An 18,847-nucleotide genomic window follows, 5' to 3' on the forward strand; every position below is an offset into this window, starting at 1 on the left:
CCCGTGATCCAGTCCTTGATTAACGGAAGTAGATGGATGGATGGATGGATGGATGGATGGATGGATGGATGGATGGATGGAAATGTACTTTCTGAGTTTTAAAGACTTTAAATAACAACTTTACTTTTCTATTCTTGTTATTTTAGGGAATATTAGTAAGATTATGTTCCCTGTTTGTTCTTAGAGCACTCAAAATTGAGATTATTGCTTTTTCGTCTGTACTCTGCTAACTGTTAATTTTGGCAGTCTTTAGGGCCATGAAAAAACATTTCAGTTATGACGTTGTTTAAAGTAGAGGATGTCATGTCAGAACTCTGATTCAATCCTATTCTTAAAACAACTCTGATGTTTAAGGCTCATAAAACAGACTTTGCCTTCTGATTGCTTTTGTCAAGAACAAATCCTTTCTGTGTTTTATTCATTTCAGTGATTACAATTTGGGTGTGAAAAGCAAAATCGATGGTCTGACTAGATCTGTTTTTGAAGCACTTCTTAACTTTTTATTTTGAACAATTGGTTTTATAAAACACTGGTTCTGGAATACATCACAGATGAAAGAAGAAAATGTGACGTTTAGAAAGTTTTAACGAAAATGATGAAAACAAAAGAAAGAAAAAAGGGCAAAACCATTGGAAACGCGTTTCTTAAAACTTTATTAACAACTAAACATAAGATGGTAGGTCCAAAGAAGACTACAAATACTGAGCAGCTGGAACATCAACAATCAACATTTACAGTCCAGAAGTTTACATTATCTCACTAAACTCAGAGTAGAATATATATATATATATATATATATATATATATATATATAAATAATAAATAGTTGAATAAAAAAAAGACATCTTTAGATAAACCGTGTAGTTAAAAGTGCAACATGACATCTTCTTTTTCTTTCAGCTTTTCCCTTAAGGATTGAAACAGCAAATCAGCTTCCGCCATCTAATCCTGTCTTCTGCATCCTTTACTCCAACACCAGGTACCTTCATGTCTGTGTTCAGTGCATCCATAAAACTCCTCTTTGGTCTTCCTCTAGTCTCGTGCCCTAGACCTCTTGCCTTGCAGCTCTAGACTCAGCATCCTTCTACCAATATATTCCGACTCTCTCCCCCACATGTCCAAAAACGGGCTTGGGACTTGTACATGAGACCCTGGCTTGGGTCTCCTCACAGCTACATTATATGACATTAAAAATATGGATTTGGATGTTAAAATTCGATTTTGTGATGATAAATTCTTAAAAATCATACTAAAAATTTCAACTCAGTTGGTTAAATGCCGTACTAGCACACGGGAAATCAGGGATTGATTCTCATGGGGTTCAATGAGCTAGATCTTCTGTTGGTCCTTGAGCAAGACCTTTCAAGCTACTGCCTAACAATGTAGCCACAAGGGATTCAGGTCTGAGTCTCCATGTGCCTGTCCCCAGCCCGGATAAAATGCAGGGTTGCATCAGGAAGGGGATCCGGAGTAAAAATCTCTACCAAACTGTTTGAATTGGTGAAAGCTGATTCACTTTGGCAACCCCTGACGGGATAGTAAAGGTGAAGAACATACAGTGATAAAACAGATGAAAAATGGTCAGCAAAAACATAAAACTCTTCTATGTTCATTTTAAATATACCTAGTGTATCATTCATTTATCTTCTAATCCGTTTTGTCCCTTTTGAGGTCACAGGGCTGCTGGAGTCTATCCCGACTTGCGGGCGAGGACAGTGGACACCCCGGACAGGTCGCCAGTGTTTCGCAGGGCCACAATCACACATCCATGCAGACTCACATTCACACCTATGGACAATTTAGTGTAACCAATTAACCTATGAAGCATGTTTTTGGATGGTGGGAAGAAGCCAAAGTACCCAGGTCCCCCATTGATGTTCAGTTTCACTGAGCACCCTTACCTAGAGTATCTTTAACTGAATATATTTGATGTTAAATCTTAATCGAAACTTATTTTATTCAAAGTGTTTGTCGTAGTAAATGGAATGAAAATGTATCAAAGTGAAAACTTTTTGAAGGCCCAAAATGCAAAATTTTGTCGCTTCATTTGCAGAGCATTCTCTCGCCAGTAGATGGCGCCACCACCGTTCATTCTCAGTGTGCGAGCGCTCCTCGGCACGCTCCTGCTTCCAGGTGCTGCAGTTGAGCCCTTCCGCTCTCCGTAGAGGAATGTGGAGACTTCATTACGTCAGCGGTTGCCCCGCAGCGACAGCGGCGCAGTCTCGGAGGTGATTGTTGTCCTCCTCGGGGGTATCTTCAAACAGAAATTAGTCAGTGCGGTCTTCCTGCCGCGTCCTGAGCCTGGAGTTTGAGAGTCTAGAGCGGGCGGATGAAAGCTTGAGGCGGCACATGACAGCTCCTCCTTCCCTCATTATGAGGACTCAGTAGAAGCTGGAACACGACGACGGAGTAGATGGATGAGCTAGAAAGTAAGATTTTATGTCACGTTAACGTAAGGTTATGAATACCGTCGGGAAGCATCCTGCATGAAGCGAACGGTTGTTCGTTTTTAATATGGTCCTCGCTTTGTTTCAGCCTTTTGTCTCTTTTTTTTTTCTTTTGTCTTTGCAGGTTTCTGTGCGGGCTGTAGAGGCAAAATCCAGGACTCGTTTCACACGAAGGTCCTCCAGGAAACCTGGCACAACGCCTGCTTCCAGTGAGTGGTCTCCGGTTCTGCTTCCAAGCGTTCCTCTGTTAATGAGCACAGCTTTGTTCGAGTGGTGACCGGGAGGTTTTGGCTTTTAGAAGGATGCCTGGAAGCAGGTTTTCTCGCTTCTTCCTCGTAACGTTTGGTTTATTGTCTGCTTTGTGTCGTTTTGTGGCTTTTTCAAATTTCAGTCGAACTTATTTAATTTAAATGTCGTTTAAACACTTTCAGTCTCTGTGCCACGTGAAGCTAAAATCACCTTGAGATGTTCCAAACCTGCTCTCGCGCTGCGGACACGTGACCGCGCAATTGACAGATTGACTAATTATTAATTAACTGAGCTGGATCTGCCAGCAAATGCCCATCTTCATTCATGAATCCAAACCGTCTTTTGGAGAAAAATAAATAAATAACCACTTTTCAATTTTTTAAAATGTTGATGTCGTTTTTCTTTTATATTTTTGCTTAAAATATTTATAAGTTTCAAAAATGAAAGATTAATTTTTACTTTTATTGAACGTTTATTGCATTATCGATCGAGATATATCTTTTAAGTTAACCATAACCATGGCTTCTAAACAGGTTTGAATGAAATTGTCAACATTTGCATTATAAATATATCAAAAAATCAAAGTGCTTTTTATTTAATCTGCACACTTCTCACTGGCAATGGTAAATGTTTTTTGTGTCTAAAAAACGGGCTTGTTTCACACTAATCAAGTAGAAATTTGAAAGATCTTAAGAATTTTTCCTGTCTGTTCAAGACACTGATAAAAAAAACGACTTGTTAATATGAAGTATAGTTTCATTTTTTTTTTACATTTCTGGTTGTAGTGTTTCTTTGGATTTTTTTGTTTTTGGTCAAGAAAAACTTCTACTTTGGCTCAACGCCTGTTGAAGAACACTGACGTACACTACAAGAAAATATGCCTATTTTTATTGAATGAAACCAATAAAAATGTAGCTTAAAGACTGACTCCAATGAAAATTGTGTCATGATAAAGGACATTTAGAAAGAAAAAGATGCTTAAAATTGCTGCTCACCTGGATAAGCCTAGAGAATCAGTCAGGAGCAGACGAAAAAAAGCAGTTGGAAAAAAGCCTGTACTTGTTAAAATCTCCAATCAGCAGATCACAAACTCCCGGCTCCGCTCCATTCTGATGCATCCATTTCCAGACAAATGGATCCAAGTACGTCTTTTTTTTTCCTAGGCTGAGCTGGCATCTGGATAAAAACTTTACAGCTGGATAGCTCCAATGTTGCTCGCTGTTTTTGTTGCACTGGTAATATTAGATTGGGGCTGTAAGCTAACGGGAGATGATGGTAAATGAAGGCAGGCTCACTCCATGCCAACGGCTCCTTCCCTTCAATTTCTGGAGAAACTATGTTCTAGTAAACAGGTTTTTTGATTTTGACTACAAATGTTAATGTTTTTAGAGGGGGAACTGACAAAACATGACCTTAAACGAGTTGATAAAACAAAAGAAAAATAAGTGTAATCGTTGGTGAATAAACTGTGTAAAAAAAAAATTTGTAAATGCTTAGCTAAATATGAAGTGGACATAAATGACTGGGATTAAACCTTTTCATTGTGTAGAAGCTAAAAACATATATCTTCCTGAGCTTTAAGCCATCGTCTTTATCCTTTTCCATTAATTTCCTGACATTTTCTTTATTCTCCTCTGCAGAGGTTTTCATTTAAAGCCTAATGGAAATGAGATGTTTGTCTTCCTCAGGTTTGACTCCAAAGTTTACAGATAATGGCCGGTGCGATAAACAGACTCTTATCTAGAAGCACACTCTCTGCACAACTATAATCCCTCAAACAACCCGCCTAAAACGTGTTCTAACTGCTCTCATACCCTTTTGTGTTCCTGCTCCTCATTGTCCACATGCTGCCACTCTACCCTGTGTACCTCTACCTTGTGTAACATTCTTGGGAGTTGAGCTCACTCCTGTTCCAATAAACCTGGTGGTGCTGCCCTGAGCCATAGGTAACACCACACTCAACTTCACTGTTTTCTGCATTCCTAGACGCCGATTCATATCACCCAATCTCTGTCTCAGACACTTTTGGCACAAAAGTCCAGGCTTTGTTTTTTGTTTTTTAACAATGGGGCTTCTTCCTTTTTCTTATCAGCCTGCTTTGTGCTTAATTATCCTCCCATGAGTGAGAAAATTGAAGTGGAAGTTGTTGTTTTTTACTTTTTTAACTTAAATCTTGGTTTTTAACCTAAATTTTCGGCTCAAGGAAAGTTTGTTTTTTCTAGACTTTTAATCATTTTAATTATTGCATTTATTATAATAAGTTTATTTTTAGGGTAATAGTTAGCTGTTTTTGAGATGTTACTTAAACAATAAAACATTTTTATTTGATCTCTGACATGAATAGAGCAACATCTTTAGTTTTATAGCCGAAGTATAAACTTTGTAAATTTAGTTTGTATTTTCTCTCACTTTTAGTCTGATAATAAAATCAAATCTGAGAGTCTGATGCAACCATATATAAGTCGGTGACTTGTTCACATGATGAGTCATTGGTGACGTAATCTCAATGAATTATGGATGCTCGTGTCTGGTTGTATGATTATTATTGTTGTTGAGTCTGCCGAGCAGAGCCTTTAGGTTTGAAAGTGAAATATTCTGTAGGTCACAGAGGGCACTGCTCAGGCCCATCTCCTGCCGTCTCCTCACTTCAACAAAGAATTGCCCTCCTGCAGGAATGTGGGTTTTAGGAAATGAGGAGTGTTTACTTTGGAGTGTTTGTGACAACATGCCGATTTCATTGTTTGTTGTAGAAACCACCAGAGTTCAGTGAGCCCACCCTTCTCTTGGTGTTTTTATCGTTTCAACAATTAGGAAGCAAGTATTTAATTAAAATTGAAGCTTTTATTTTTCAGCTTCTGGACAGATACTAGAATTCATAAAGGCTTATCTGTAGTATCACAGCACTTTGCTTTTATCTGTGTGAGCGATTAGGATCACATTTTTCACCCAATTGGAACTGTTTAAACATAAGATGACATCAGCACATCAAAATGACAGTTTATTCATTTAGTGTAGTTTGGCATTCACAAACACAAAACATCAAGATTTTTATGTGAACAATCTGAGTTGAGGCTGAAAATAGCAATCTCTTCATATGTTAACACCACGGAAACCGTTTTTCATCACCAATTGGTGTAAAAATGTTTGAAAGTACCAGAGATTTGCACCCCAACACTCTCTGCTCAAATGCATTAAGGATAGACTTTTATGAGAAAGCTTTGCTGTAAATTTTGTGTCATAAATCACAGAAACATTACTCAATGTAATAGTTGCTAAGCAACATGCACCATCAGAACTGACAACTAAGTCTGATCATGTAAATTCAGTTTTTCGGTTATCAAGGTTGTTCATTTTTGCCTAAAATACCAAGTAATCTCTAACCAAAAATAACTTTTATTTTCTGCACCTGAATGTTGGTTTTTTTTATCTTTATTTTTCCATTCACACATAAAGATGACACTCGGATCCTTTTATTTTTTTTATCGGTGGTGTTGTTGAATAGACAGGAGTATCGTCTGAGTAACCATCCGAAGGTCGTGACACGCTGACAAACTGGCATTAAGAGTCACTTGTTTTGACCTGCAGTGGAAAGTTGTGGCCAATATTTAAACTGTCAGGTTTAATGAACGTTCACCTTGAGGGAGCACTGACTCAGAGAAGAGATCTGCTGAACTTTTGGCCTTTGTGCTCAGCGTGTGGAAGATACTGATGGTTTTGCTGTGCGATATGGAGAATGGAAATGTTATGCATGTTGAAAAAAACCAGATGTTTAGATCTTCAATAATTATCTGGGCTTACAGTATAGAAAGCGGTTCATACGTTTGGAAATGCGAGACTAGCAGGACTGAAGTTCATAAAGTTGCTAAATTTAGTGTTTATTCTTTAGTGTAGCGGTCGACTGGAAGATCACAGGTTCGGTTCCAGCATTGTCCGTTCATGTGTCGAAGTGTCCTTGAGGAAGACACTGAACTCCACATTGCTCCTGATGCTTATAGGTTGGAAGCAGAATGTGTGAATGTGTGTGTGAAAGGATGAATGGGACTGTGACTGTGAAGCGCTTTGGGCCTTCTAAGAAGGTAGTAAAGCACTAAAAGTATTAGTATTTACCATTTAATTTAGTATTTGCTATATGCCTAAGTCTATTCATATCACCTTAAGTCAGATAACATCCGGTATTTCTGGACCTGTCTGCTTAAGCTCAGTGATTCTGGTGTTCAAAGTTCTGTTCCTCTCATAATGGTCAGACGATCTGCTTAAGTCCATCAGAACCATCGGTCCTTCTATTTTCCTCTCTTTTCTACCATAATTCATCAAACAAACCCTGCGTATTCATTGGACTCAATCCTCAATGGGTTTAATGAACCAGTTTATCAAAGGAAATTGATCTTTACTGAGAAACGGCAAAATATATCAAATCCAGCACACTTTATGACTGGTTTTCAATGTAAGAATTCAACATTTAATTAGTGATGGTTTCTCTTTTGTTTACGTTTATTCACTACTTAAACTTTTTTAAAATAAGCAAACAAAAAAGAAATTATAAAAATCTCTCGTCACTCCAATTATATTGAATAGGAAATTGAATTGTGAGCTTTGGGTTGATATGGATTTTATACGGTTTCCTCTACCTCTGAGCTTTTATTAAACTCTGACTGGGTTTTAGTTTTATTGCTCCTTTTTAATCTAATTAATCTTAAGAGTTATATTTGATCCTTCCCTTGTAAATTGCTATAAATAAAAAGGTTTTCTAAATATTTAAAGGTAAATAGACGGAGCAAGTGTAAATGTTTGTTACTCCTTAATTGTCTCTCCTTTTTAGTGGAAATAAAAATGACGTCTTATGACTAATTGCTAAAATAAAATCCAATGATCTTTATAAATCTAAAAAAAAAAAATTCGAATTCAAAAATAATGGCTAAAGATGGAACTGACGGTAACCGCCTGTTGGAGGTGAATGCACAGTAGGGCAGGTTGTTGGTTTATCGAAGAAAAGGCTTGTCTGGAGATTTACATGAGCTTTGACTGGCACTGATAAGCAGCGGTTTTGCATAAACAGATTTTGTCAGGTCAGATGTCTGGCCTCTGATATCGCTAACAGCCGTCATGAGTCGCACACCTCAGCAACCTTTTGCTGCGTTTCCTCCTATCACATCCCACTGTGGCGTGTCAAAGCCGCAGTCACTATGCTGACCTGTTTTTACTGCACATTCGTGATTCATTGATCCTTCTAAGCTTGAAGGAGGTGAAAGGCTTTTTGCTCCAGACAAAAATAAGTTTGCATTTTTTTTTAGTTGACATGCAAACATGTGTGGTCTTCTAGAAAGCTCTCATATTGTGCCAGAAAGTCTGAAACATCTGGGATCTGTGCCAAAGTCAATAATCCTGGATGGACTGTACCTGCCAGTCGGAGAACAGATCAAAGATTGCTGGCAGCTCTGCTGAAAAATAAGAGGTATTTTTAGAGAAAGCCTTTCATAAGGGAGAAATGTCCCAAAGATGTGCATTTAAAAAAAAAGGAAGTAGCTGAAACTCCACTAAGTTTTGAAAGGACGAGTGTCTTGACAACTTTCTTTGTTCTTTATCTTGAGTTATTGGCGAGACTATCGCTCTCCATGGGTGACTCGTAAATCAAAGTTTGGAAAAATTTGTAGCCCTTCGTCTCTATGTAATCAGCAAAATCTACACAAATATGTGTGTGTGTGTGTGTTTTACTGGAAAAGCCATGTTTGAGCAGAGGAGGTTGTGGAATATTTGCAACACGTATAAAACGCTGCACAGATTTTAGTAACCTAATCTCTGGCAGGGTGCTTCGTCCAAGTTTTGCATCAGAGCTGCTGGTTGCAGAAGCTCAGTTTGCAGGAGCGTTCCACTTTGCTGCAAATACAGCGTTCCTCCCAACATTTTGTTCCAAAGTTTTCCTCATGTGACCAATCAGACTTGTTAGATTCAGATAGCATATTTAGATTTAATTTAGCTTGCATATGCCCCAAAGAACAAAGAAATTAAACTCCTGCCTGGACCTTGAGGGAGTTTGATGGTTTGCACCTTTTGACTTCAGCACTAACAGGATCACTTGTTCATGTTTACATAGACGGAGATAAGAAGAGCAGCAGCAATAAGTTTAAGTGTTGGAAGACGAATGCAGAGTAAACAAGCAGGTGATCGGTGGACTTTCCTCCAAAGAGGTTTGGAACAATACAGCCGCTTAGCAAAGTCTGTAAAGTAAATATTTAGTAAATCCACCACCCATTAAGTCTTATTCAAAGTGGAATAACAAGTTATCTTCCCAGCACTCAGAACAGAGGCAGCAGGTCTATGCCCTGCGTCTAGTTTAATAGAACAACATTTATATTTTCCTTTAGTTTTTGGATTTTTTTAAAATTTTTTTTATTGAATTTCAATTACTACCGCTGATACTGTTTGCTATTCTTAAATATCTTTTGATTTGTCAACTGTTTCTTGCATTGGATAAGTAGTCATCCTTTTTGATCTGAAGGGTTTTTGTCGTCTTTCCAGATGTTCTGTGTGCTCTGACCTCCTGACTAACTGGTACTATGAGAATGAGGGCAAACTGTACTGCCGAAAACATTACCTGGAGAAGTTTGGAGAGTTCTGCCATGGCTGCTCTCTGCTCATGACCGGACCTGCTATGGTAAGTCTGCTGTTTTTATTATTTTCCTGTCTTTTTTTATTTTTTGGAACCTTTTTTTTTCATGTTTTGTGACTTTTGCTACAAGAAGTGGAGGGACAGTGGAAAACTAGTGCTCTCTTGGGAGCTCTTCAACAGCGTTTGACTTTCCTTTAACCCATACTTGGTCTTTTTCTTTCTTATACTACATTTTTCAAAGTATCTAGAAAACTTGATAGTTTTTGAGTTTCTGACTGAGACATGATAGTCCACTGAAGGTCAGCTAGTGGAAGCACTCTTACCCCCTTTAATAAACATTAGTACAATGGCTTAAAGTGACCACACAGGCTTCTTAAATAGTTTTTTTTGTCTTAGGATGGATGAGTCCCGTCTTTGTTTTTCTCTTAACATCTGTGATTTCGCAAGACTTTAACGGACTACATTTCAACTTTTACTCAGACGTTTTGCCTCTATCCGCTTGTCTCCTCTGCTCATCCAGCAACATGCAAGTAATATGTCCTTCAAAATGGCCATTAAGCATGGTGATACACGTTGAAACAGGCGGCTAGCATGCATTAAAAAAAAAAAGCGGAGGGCTGCATTGGCCGCAGTTTAAAAATGAGTGATACTTCACTTGGGCTGCTGCTGAACTTAGCAGAAGGAGTTCTAGACTTCACTTGTGAATTGGTTTCCCCCTCGAGGCCCCAGAGGCCCCAGTCTGTTCCCTCTCTGCACAAGTTCTCCACGGTTCGCCTCCCCACATGCTGTAGGAAGGAGAACATGTGCTCCTTTTTGGAGCATTTAGACTCCTCTTTTTTTTATTTTTCCCAAAAATATGATCTGAATTGATGGCTCTTTTAACATTCGAGAATGCGTTTTTAAAACTGAGGAGTTACTTCACATAACAGAAAGTAAAAAGAGGAGCTTTGATCAAAGTAGAGAAGCTGATGTGGGTTAGATTTAGTGCAAATGCCACTCAGGCTCGGTTGTGGGTCTTTAAGTTAATCTCCTGCTGGTTTCAAACTTGTCCAACATGAAACCAGACTTGGGTTTTTTTGTTTTTTTTCTTTTTTTCTTTTTTGCTACCAACTAACACACAATGGAGCTTTTTATTTATTTATTTTTACTCGCATCTCGCTTCATCAGCCAGTGAGGCCAAATGTTTTTGGCAGGGCTGAAGTGGCACCACAGTCTGTCAGCCAGAAAGAAAATCATTGTGGTCCAATGGTGGAGGAGGGTCACGCAGAGCGGCTGCCTGCTTGTTAAGCATTCTTCCCCAGAACACTGCTGTTTTTGTCCCAGTTAATTATTTGTTAGTTTATTGATTCATTGGGATGTTTTGCATCTTAAAGTTGTTGTTTTTTGCTTTAGTTTTTTTTCTTCACCATTTTGATGGGTTTTTTTTTAAAGGAGCCTGGTTTGTTTGAGTTAAAGCAGCACGCCACTGTGCTTCTGTTTTTGGCTTTAAGGCTAGGAGTTGGGCTTTCACAATAATTTGGTTGTCATCATTTTTAAGCAGCTGAAAAGTGACTCCCAACACCGTCTGACTCAGAGCTGTGTCAGATGTTGGAAAAGTACTCCAAGAAAAAGGAAAGGGGGAAAAAAACAACTACATTCCTTAACATTGCAATTACAAACTCAGGAGCATCTTTTTGACAAAAAATGTCTTTTCTTGCATAAAACAAAAAGCATTACATTTAATAGAGATTTATTCAGAAACCAGCCTTTCTTCTGAACAAGTATGTAACTAACTCTTGGATCAAAGGGGCTGCATTATCTCATTTTGCATGAGAGGGATGAAACAAGACAGATGTAGCCGGTGTGTGACATTCATGTCGGAAGGCAAACCGGCCCGTCGTGTGGAGGCTGTGTCACTGAGACAGACTTGAAAGGCAGAGCAGCAGTGATTCAAGCGGCTCAGACCTGCAGAGCAGATGACGTCAGCAGATTCCAGACGGGCTGAGAGAAAAGCAGGTGTTGAGGGTTTCACGCTCGCAGTGGAGAGGAGGTCTTAAGGCGAACGCGCAGTCCTCTTTGGATTACTTTTTACTTGAAGCTGAGTGGATGATTTGCTGGTTTTTGTGTGGTTCCAGGTGGCTGAAGAACACAAGTACCACCCTGAATGTTTTGTTTGTCTAAGCTGCAAGGTGGTGATTGAGGATAGAGATACTTATGCTTTGGTCGAGCGGTCCAAACTCTACTGGTAAGTTACTTCAACCTTTTCAAGCCATTTTTTTAATATTAAAAGTAGATTCATTGATCATTTTTAGATATAGATAGTTTTACATCTTGTCTATGAAGTGCCTTATTTGCATTTATGGTAACTTAAAATGTTTTTTTGCCTTTAATCATATTTATTTAAAGTCTTCTGATGATTTTGGAATGATAGTAGAATGGTAAAAAGGCTAAAGCTGAGGTGCTTCGATGCATGTTTTTTGCAGTGGAAGGTGCTACAAACAGGAGGTCCTCAAGCCAATGTTGGAAAAACACTCTCAAGACTCCGTCATTCACTCCCTGCCCCACACAGTGACCCTCATCTCCATGCCCTCTGCAGCCAACGGCAAGAGGGGCTTCTCGGTGTCGGTGCTAAGGGATGTCGCTGGTTCTGCAAATGTTCAAGTGAAAGAGTGCGTTGCTTCTGATGCTTATTTTCTACTCGTATGAGAACAGAATGAGTAATGCATTACGTAAGGTTGATTACAGGTCTGTTAAATAGCAGGTGTGGAAGTGTGCCACTGCAGGAAAAAGCAGCAGTCGGTGGTTTAGTGTTGTTGTTTGAGTGTTGTTCTAGTTCTTAGAGGGGCTGTCCTTGTGTGCTCACATATATTCATGTTGGTGCTGGGTTGTTTCAGGGTCAGAGGCATGCTTATTAGTCCAGAAGTACGAAATGCCATCCATGTCGGGGACAGGATCCTGGAGATCAATGGTCTTCCTGTTGAGACGCTGATGGAGCAGCAGGTGAGATTTCTTTTTTTTTTTTTTTGGTCTGATACTTCAGGGATGAGGTGATCTTTCAACTGAAACCAACAGTTTCTTTTTACAAAACTTGTTGTTGTTGAACAACACTTTCCTACGGCTTTAGCTTTGGACATTTTTCACATTCCCTGATCATTAGTTCATTCTTCAACTGGGAACAGAAGGTATGTGAAGGACTTTAAAGGCCCACAACCTCGCCCTTGCACCACAAAGTACAGTCCTCAGCTGCCGTCAGTTACTCCAGAGACGTTTTCAACATTTATTTTGAACAACTGTTGTGAATCTAGTTCAGATATTCAGCTGATGGAGGCTTACGTTTTTACTAGAATTCAAGTAAGCGGTCAAACTCTTCAACTGACAGTCACAGTGGCCGTGTGAACATCTCTAAATTTAGGGGTTTTATTTTTGATCTGTTACATCAGTTGTTGAAAACAAAGGAACAGTTTCGCAAGGAGTGAAAACATTTTTGCAAAAGCTACATGGAAATAAGTCAGACATGTCCATTTCTTGCTTGTGTAGGTGGATAACCTCATTCACTGCACCAGTCACACACTGCAGCTGCTTATAGAGCATGATCCAGTCAGGCTGAGGCTGGGGTCCCCCAGGAACCAGCTGGGAGTCCCCGCAACCTCCCGTATGCGACTGTCCTCTCCGTCTGATGCGGTGTTGGAGAGGACAGATGTTGCAGATGAAGGCACGCTGAAACGCAGATCATTACGGTACGTGACTTTTAAACCGCTCACATTTATACTGAAAGTAAATGGTGACAGGAAATGGGAATGCCTTTGTCTTGTTTGTTAAAGGCGGAGCAACAGCACATGCAAGTCTCCGGGGCCAAATTCTCCAAAAGAGTCACCTTTGTTTGCAAAAGACATCGGGCGCTCTGAATCTTTGAGGTCTCCCAGCAGTTGCTCTCATCGCATTTTCCGACCATGTGACCTCATCCATGACGAGGTTTTAGGAAAAGGCTTTTTTGGACAGGCCATCAAGGTCAGCCTCCACATTCCATAAATTTCTGCCCGAGCATTTTATTTAAACTTTTATCAGCTCTGAGCAATGTCTGAATTTCTCGCAGGTGATTCATAAAGCCACAGGGGAAGTGATGGTGATGAAAGAGCTGATCCGATGTGATGAGGAGACACAGAAAACCTTCCTAAAGGAGGTTGGTAATGAGCAGCAGCACCTCTGTGATTTTCCACAGACAGAACTGTCTTTGGATGAATCTTCCGAAGTGAAAGCACAATCACTTCTTTGTACTTCATTACTTTAGGGCTGTTGCCTGAGTCCTGTGGGAACACATTTGTTTGGTTTGTATTTAAACCTCAGGGAAGGCTTGCTTGCTTTTAAAACAGTTTTGTTTTTCTGACAATTTCAGGTTAAAGTGATGCGAAGCCTCGAGCATCCCCATGTTTTGAGGTTTATCGGTGTGCTGTACAAAGACAAGAGACTCAATTTAATCACTGAGTACATTGAGGGAGGCACCCTAAAGGATGTCATCAGAGATACGGTGAGTTGCTGGGTGGAGATTTGTTTTCCCTGCACTATTGTTTCCTTCACTGTTGCGCCTCCACCACACACTCTTTTGGAAAAGGGCGACCTGAATAAACCGCACATTGAGAGTGGACGCAAATAGTGGACACAAAACATTTAAAAATCTAGTAATATGTTATTTACCCCAAATACATGACCTCTGAGAGGCTGACTATTTTTTTTCCTGTTTTCTCTTTACTCTGGATTAACAGGACCCGTTTCCATGGGAACAGAGGGTCAATTTTGCCAAAGGCATCACTTCTGGCATGGTAAGTTGAAATTTGCCTCTGTTGTAATTTACTATTTAAAGTAAATTGTTTAAATACACAATTTAACAGATATTTAGACGAAAAGAAGCTCATTTGAATTAACAACTCTGTGTATTTTTTTTTGAAATGTTAATTTTCAGATCATTTGATTAAAGAAAATGCCTTTATTAATTAACTGACCAAACGATTTGTCTTTCCATCTCTAGGCCTACCTTCACTCAATGAGCATCATCCACAGAGATCTCAACTCTCACAATTGCCTTGTTAAACTGGTAAGTCATGTTGTTTACACCAGTTTCACATCTAGCTATGTGAGAGAAAAGAACTGCCATGACTCAAGGAAGACTACATGCAAAACACGTGACTTTATAACCACAGAAAGAATTAAACTGATTTTCAGCAGCACAAACCGGATACGCAGTATCGGAAGACTTGATTCTGAAACTGTGCCTTCAAGCACAAGTGTCATATTTCTAATTCCTTTATTTGTTTTCCTTCCTCTCCATCCTATCTGCCATCTTGGAACAGGACAACACCGTAGTGGTTGCAGACTTTGGACTGTCCCGGCTCATTGTGGAGGAGAAAGCCAAACCTCCACCTGAAAAACCTTCAAACAAGAAGAGGTTGTTCAGGCGGATTGACCGAAAGAAGCGCTACACTGTTGTGGGCAACCCTTACTGGATGGCCCCAGAAATGCTCAATGGTAAGAGGAAAAAAAGTCATCATTTATCAAATGTAATCTTTTTTTCTCTCTCCAAGTTTTGAGTTTTTGTTCTCAACATTTACGTGACGTCATTACAGGTAAACGGTACGATGAAAAGGTGGATGTTTTCTCCTACGGAATTGTTCTTTGTGAGGTGAGCTGCTGGTTTCATCCAGTCATCCTTGTTAATACCAATTACATATCTTTTTTAATGGCTATCACAATAAAAAAAAAAAAATTAAAACAAGCTCTTTTCTCTTCAACAAGTCAATACACTTTGAAATGATCCCTGTGCAGTTGTTTAATCATCCTTGATGTTTCTGAGCTTCAACAACAACAACCTGCCTGTGCAGGATATTTACCCAGACATTTCTGTGCATGTGCCCGCATGTTTATACGCCATGATTCAGATCATTGGAAAAGTCTACGCGGATCCCGAGTGCCTCCCCAGGACTTTGGACTTTGGCCTAAATGTTTGCAAGTTTGCAGAGAAGTTCCTCCCTGAAGACTGTCCTCCAGCTTTCTTTCCCATGGCGGTGGCCTGCTGTGACCTCATACCCGACAACCGGTGAGCTGCCGATGCCAAAGTTAAAGCCGGTTCACGTGAATACGATTTCTGTTTGCATAGCTGTGCGCTGGCAAAAAGTGGCTAAAAGCTGCTTAGTAAAAAAAACATTGCTGATGAGTCACGAGAACACAACAGCCGTGTCTGCCTTCACCTTGAGCAGCTCGTGTGGATTCATCTGAAATCAAGAGCACAGTGGCCTTGAGGAGTAAAACTCGTTTTTTAAAACTATGGTCAAAGTTATCAATGTTTTTTTTCTTTTCTAAAGTTTTTTTTATGTTAAATGTTGTGTCTTCATTAAGTTTTGTTCTCCCTCTCATGGCCAACTTTCTAGATATATCTGTAGGAAATACAAATAATGGAAAACGAAACAAAAAAAATAAAGTTTTGGACTTTTTTGTGCAGGGACACACCTCCACTGCTAGATTGCTTCCTCGTGTTTTCTATCAACCTTGTTGATCTGGTTCTTACCTTTCCACTCATCTTTTGTTCTCTTGTTTAGGCCACCTTTCCAGAAGCTCGAGGACTGGTTTGAAGCTCTATCACTCAACCAGGAGCTGAGAATCCCGCTGCCAGCCGAACTGGAAGAACTGCATCAGAGCTTGAGTCGACTGTACTGGTTTAGAGATCCAAGCCCAAGTACGGATGAGCCATCTACGCCAACAGCGTCCTCTCCTGACTGCCCCGCCATGACAGACGATAGTACCTAGTGTACACGCCCACAAGGTTACCTTCCGTTTGGCCTCCTAACTTCTGCACTAACAAGACAGAGAAAAGTTCTTGAATCAGAGCCATGGACTGGAGAGTCTGACATTGCTGGACCAGCCCTGTGTGGGAAAAGAGCTCTGTGAAGAGCGCTAAGACACATTTCACAATTCCAAGTGTTACTAATTATCTGTAGCCCCAATGTACAGCAACACTGGGCTATTTTAATGTTTACACTGTACATTAAAATCAACTTAAAGATAGGTGTTTGATTCCTGATAGAGAAGCTTTTTGTGAAGTAGAGTCCTCTGAAGCCCCGCGTGGCAGCTTACTGTCTGCTGGGTGTATGTGTGTGTGTGTGTGTGGGGAATGCACGTGTCAGTCCTCGCCCAGATACACCTAACCAGTAAAGAAAACAAATACAATGAAGACACAGCGATGGTCAGGATTAACCGCCTTAAGTCTGTTGCGCAGAACAGAAAATATTTTTGGAAATGAACGTAAAACAGTCACCTCCTTTTAAGATTTTCTTTTGACAGTTTTCAAAGTTTAGTCGTTAAATTCACAATTTTTCTTGAACACAGTTTAGCTCTGTCTGTTAATCCTGCTGCAGTGTGTGCAACATTTCCGTGTCCGTGTTGAAGTTTTTCCGTTTGCACGAGTCATTCTTGCAGTAGCAGGTCACACCTCAATGTTTGTCTAATGTTTTTAATGCGATTAACATTATGCACCAGCTGATGCAGTTCATTCCACTCTGCCCTTTTCTAATCGCCCTGTTTGTGTTGTTAGATGTGTGTTTTGGATTTTTTTATCCCAGGATCATTTTCTTCAAATCCACATATTTTCAACTCGAGCAACAAACTTTTCTCTGTGATGCAAGAATGCAAATCACTTTTCTTTTTAACCAAATTACCACAACTACTTAGGCTTTGACAATTGTCTTTTTTTCACTTTTTTTCACTGCAAACTAAAACCTTTCACTTTTGGGTTTATTGTCACCATAATTATGACATGTACTGACTTTGTTCTTTTGCATTCATTTCTGACGTTTTTCTCCAGAACTCTTCTTGAAACAGATGCATGAGATCTTGATGCTATTCAGGAAACTGAGCACAAAGACAGAAGGTGAAACCTGAACCAGCTGTGTCGGCTTAACTTTCTCTGACCCAGAATAGTTTCATCACTTTGAGATTTAGAAGTAAATACTAAGGATGTGATTTTTCTTCTGAAGACCACTGATCTCTTCTTTTGTGGTTCATTTACTCAGAGGGCTAATGATTGAAAGAATAATGAATTCTTGCAGGACGGAAGCTCCTCTGTAGTGTTGGACTGTTGTGAGCGGTCGAACATAATCATTCAAGAGCTGACCTAAAACGCTTGCTTTGTACAGGGGACCAGGTTTTTCATTTAAGCGGTTTTGTAAATGTGTACATAGTTTTTGTCTTTAGAGAGGGCGTTTGTACTTTTATTTTGACATTTCTGCAGCATATTGCTACAATAATGCAAGATGACTAGTTGTAACCACTTTTATTTATAATGCTGTGGTTTTTTTATGATTAAAATGTGTTCATTTATTTTTATTTATTTTTTTATTTGATTCTTTTTTGTGACAGTGAAGCAGTAGCTTAAAGACTGCTTTTTTTTTGGGATTACAGCTGAATGTTTCTGAAATCCGTTTTTGTTTACCAAATTAGAAGAACACTTTTTTATAAGCAATCAGTTTACTGAAACTTAGTCTTTTGATATTTCATTATATTGAAGTATTTGTCCATATCACAAATTCTGAAAATAAAACAGTAAAAGTATCATCAAAATAGTTTTTGACTTGTTTTTTTTCCCCTTTTTTGTAAATAAAAATGTTTAGAGTTTTTCTTTTCATACTGATCCATCAAAGTTATGAAAACCCTTGCAAAACAGATTTAGCTAGATACACACTGCACTGACGAACTTTGTCTTTTATTCTTTTTAGAAAGCATCTTTAAATATTTGAATATAGAGAAAACTTTAACACGAAATTACAAATCTGACTTGATACTGAAATAACATAACTGCAATTTCGATAGGGAAAAAAAACCTAGCCTATTGCAATGGTTCTACTTTAATAAGCACCATACCTACAAATAGGCAAATGACACCACAAAATACTGATAAATGCATATTTTAAAATGGAAGCCGTTTTCTTTTATTTTTGGCCAAGTTATTAAAATTGGTGGCACAAAGATTTTCACCTGAAAGTGTCAAGTTGTCCTTTCCTGTAGTGTTCTGGACTTGCCAGCAGAAGGAGCTATTTTAAACGTTTTGTCCAAAGGCTCATGCAGAAGCCCACGCGCTTTTAAAACCCTTGTGCTATCTTAGATGACCCCACTCTTACATTGACGTGTTATTCCTACAATGATAAAGGTGGAAAGATTTCATGTAATCCATGGACACCAGTGAAGATCACAAATCATTGAAGAAAAAAAGGTTTAACTCACTGTCTAGTGGGTCTAGATGACCCAACTCCCAATGTTAAAATGCCTAGGATAGCACAAGGGTTAATCACCTTCTTTTTTCAGAACATACTAATAACCAACTCAGGGGCCCAGTGTTAGTGTGCCTGCCTTCAGTCCGCTAGATTATGGGTTCAAATCCATGGTCGAGTCACACCAAAGACTCCCTGATGCTCTGCTGTAAGGGTTAGGATTGGGGGGGTTTAAACTGCCAAATGCTTCCTGAGCATGGGTGAGTCCCCCAGGGGATGGGCCAAATGAGAACCAATTTCACATACCCAGGTGT

At 39.4% G+C, this 18,847-nt stretch overlaps 1 protein-coding gene across 2 annotated transcripts; it reads left to right on the plus strand.

Annotated features, from left to right (window-relative positions):
- Nucleotides 1–2,061: 2,061 nt before the first annotated feature.
- On the plus strand, nt 2,062–17,886 carry limk2 (LIM domain kinase 2). 2 transcript variants are annotated; one of them, XM_020705933.3, is made up of 17 exons: nt 2,183–2,429; nt 2,572–2,656; nt 8,788–8,881; nt 9,213–9,348; nt 11,418–11,527; nt 11,766–11,951; nt 12,177–12,282; nt 12,820–13,019; nt 13,104–13,290; nt 13,376–13,462; nt 13,676–13,807; nt 14,043–14,099; nt 14,306–14,371; nt 14,628–14,802; nt 14,901–14,956; nt 15,213–15,370; nt 15,870–17,886. In XM_020705933.3, the coding sequence occupies exons 4-17, from the start codon at nt 9,331–9,333 to the stop codon at nt 16,075–16,077; spliced, it is 1,746 nt and encodes a 581-aa protein (XP_020561592.1). In that variant the 5' UTR covers nt 2,183–2,429; nt 2,572–2,656; nt 8,788–8,881; nt 9,213–9,330; the 3' UTR covers nt 16,078–17,886. The 2 variants fall into 2 exon arrangements, with proteins under 2 accessions (XP_004072423.1, XP_020561592.1); XM_004072375.5 differs by lacking the exon at nt 8,788–8,881 and having other exon boundaries at nt 2,062–2,429.
- Nucleotides 17,887–18,847: the final 961 nt, after the last annotated feature.

This window comes from Oryzias latipes, chromosome 9, assembly GCF_053564925.1.
Source record: "Oryzias latipes strain Hd-rR chromosome 9, Olatipes_Hd-rR_3.1".
NCBI lineage: Eukaryota > Metazoa > Chordata > Actinopteri > Beloniformes > Adrianichthyidae > Oryzias > Oryzias latipes.

Bases quoted from the DNA above. Each gene is read 5' to 3' on its own strand.
- limk2 (XM_004072375.5), top strand. The intron at 13,020-13,103 runs GTACGTGACTTT...TGTTTGTTAAAG, and splicing joins CTGAAACGCAGATCATTACG to GCGGAGCAACAGCACATGCA. The intron at 14,957-15,212 runs GTGAGCTGCTGG...GCCATGATTCAG, and splicing joins ACGGAATTGTTCTTTGTGAG to ATCATTGGAAAAGTCTACGC.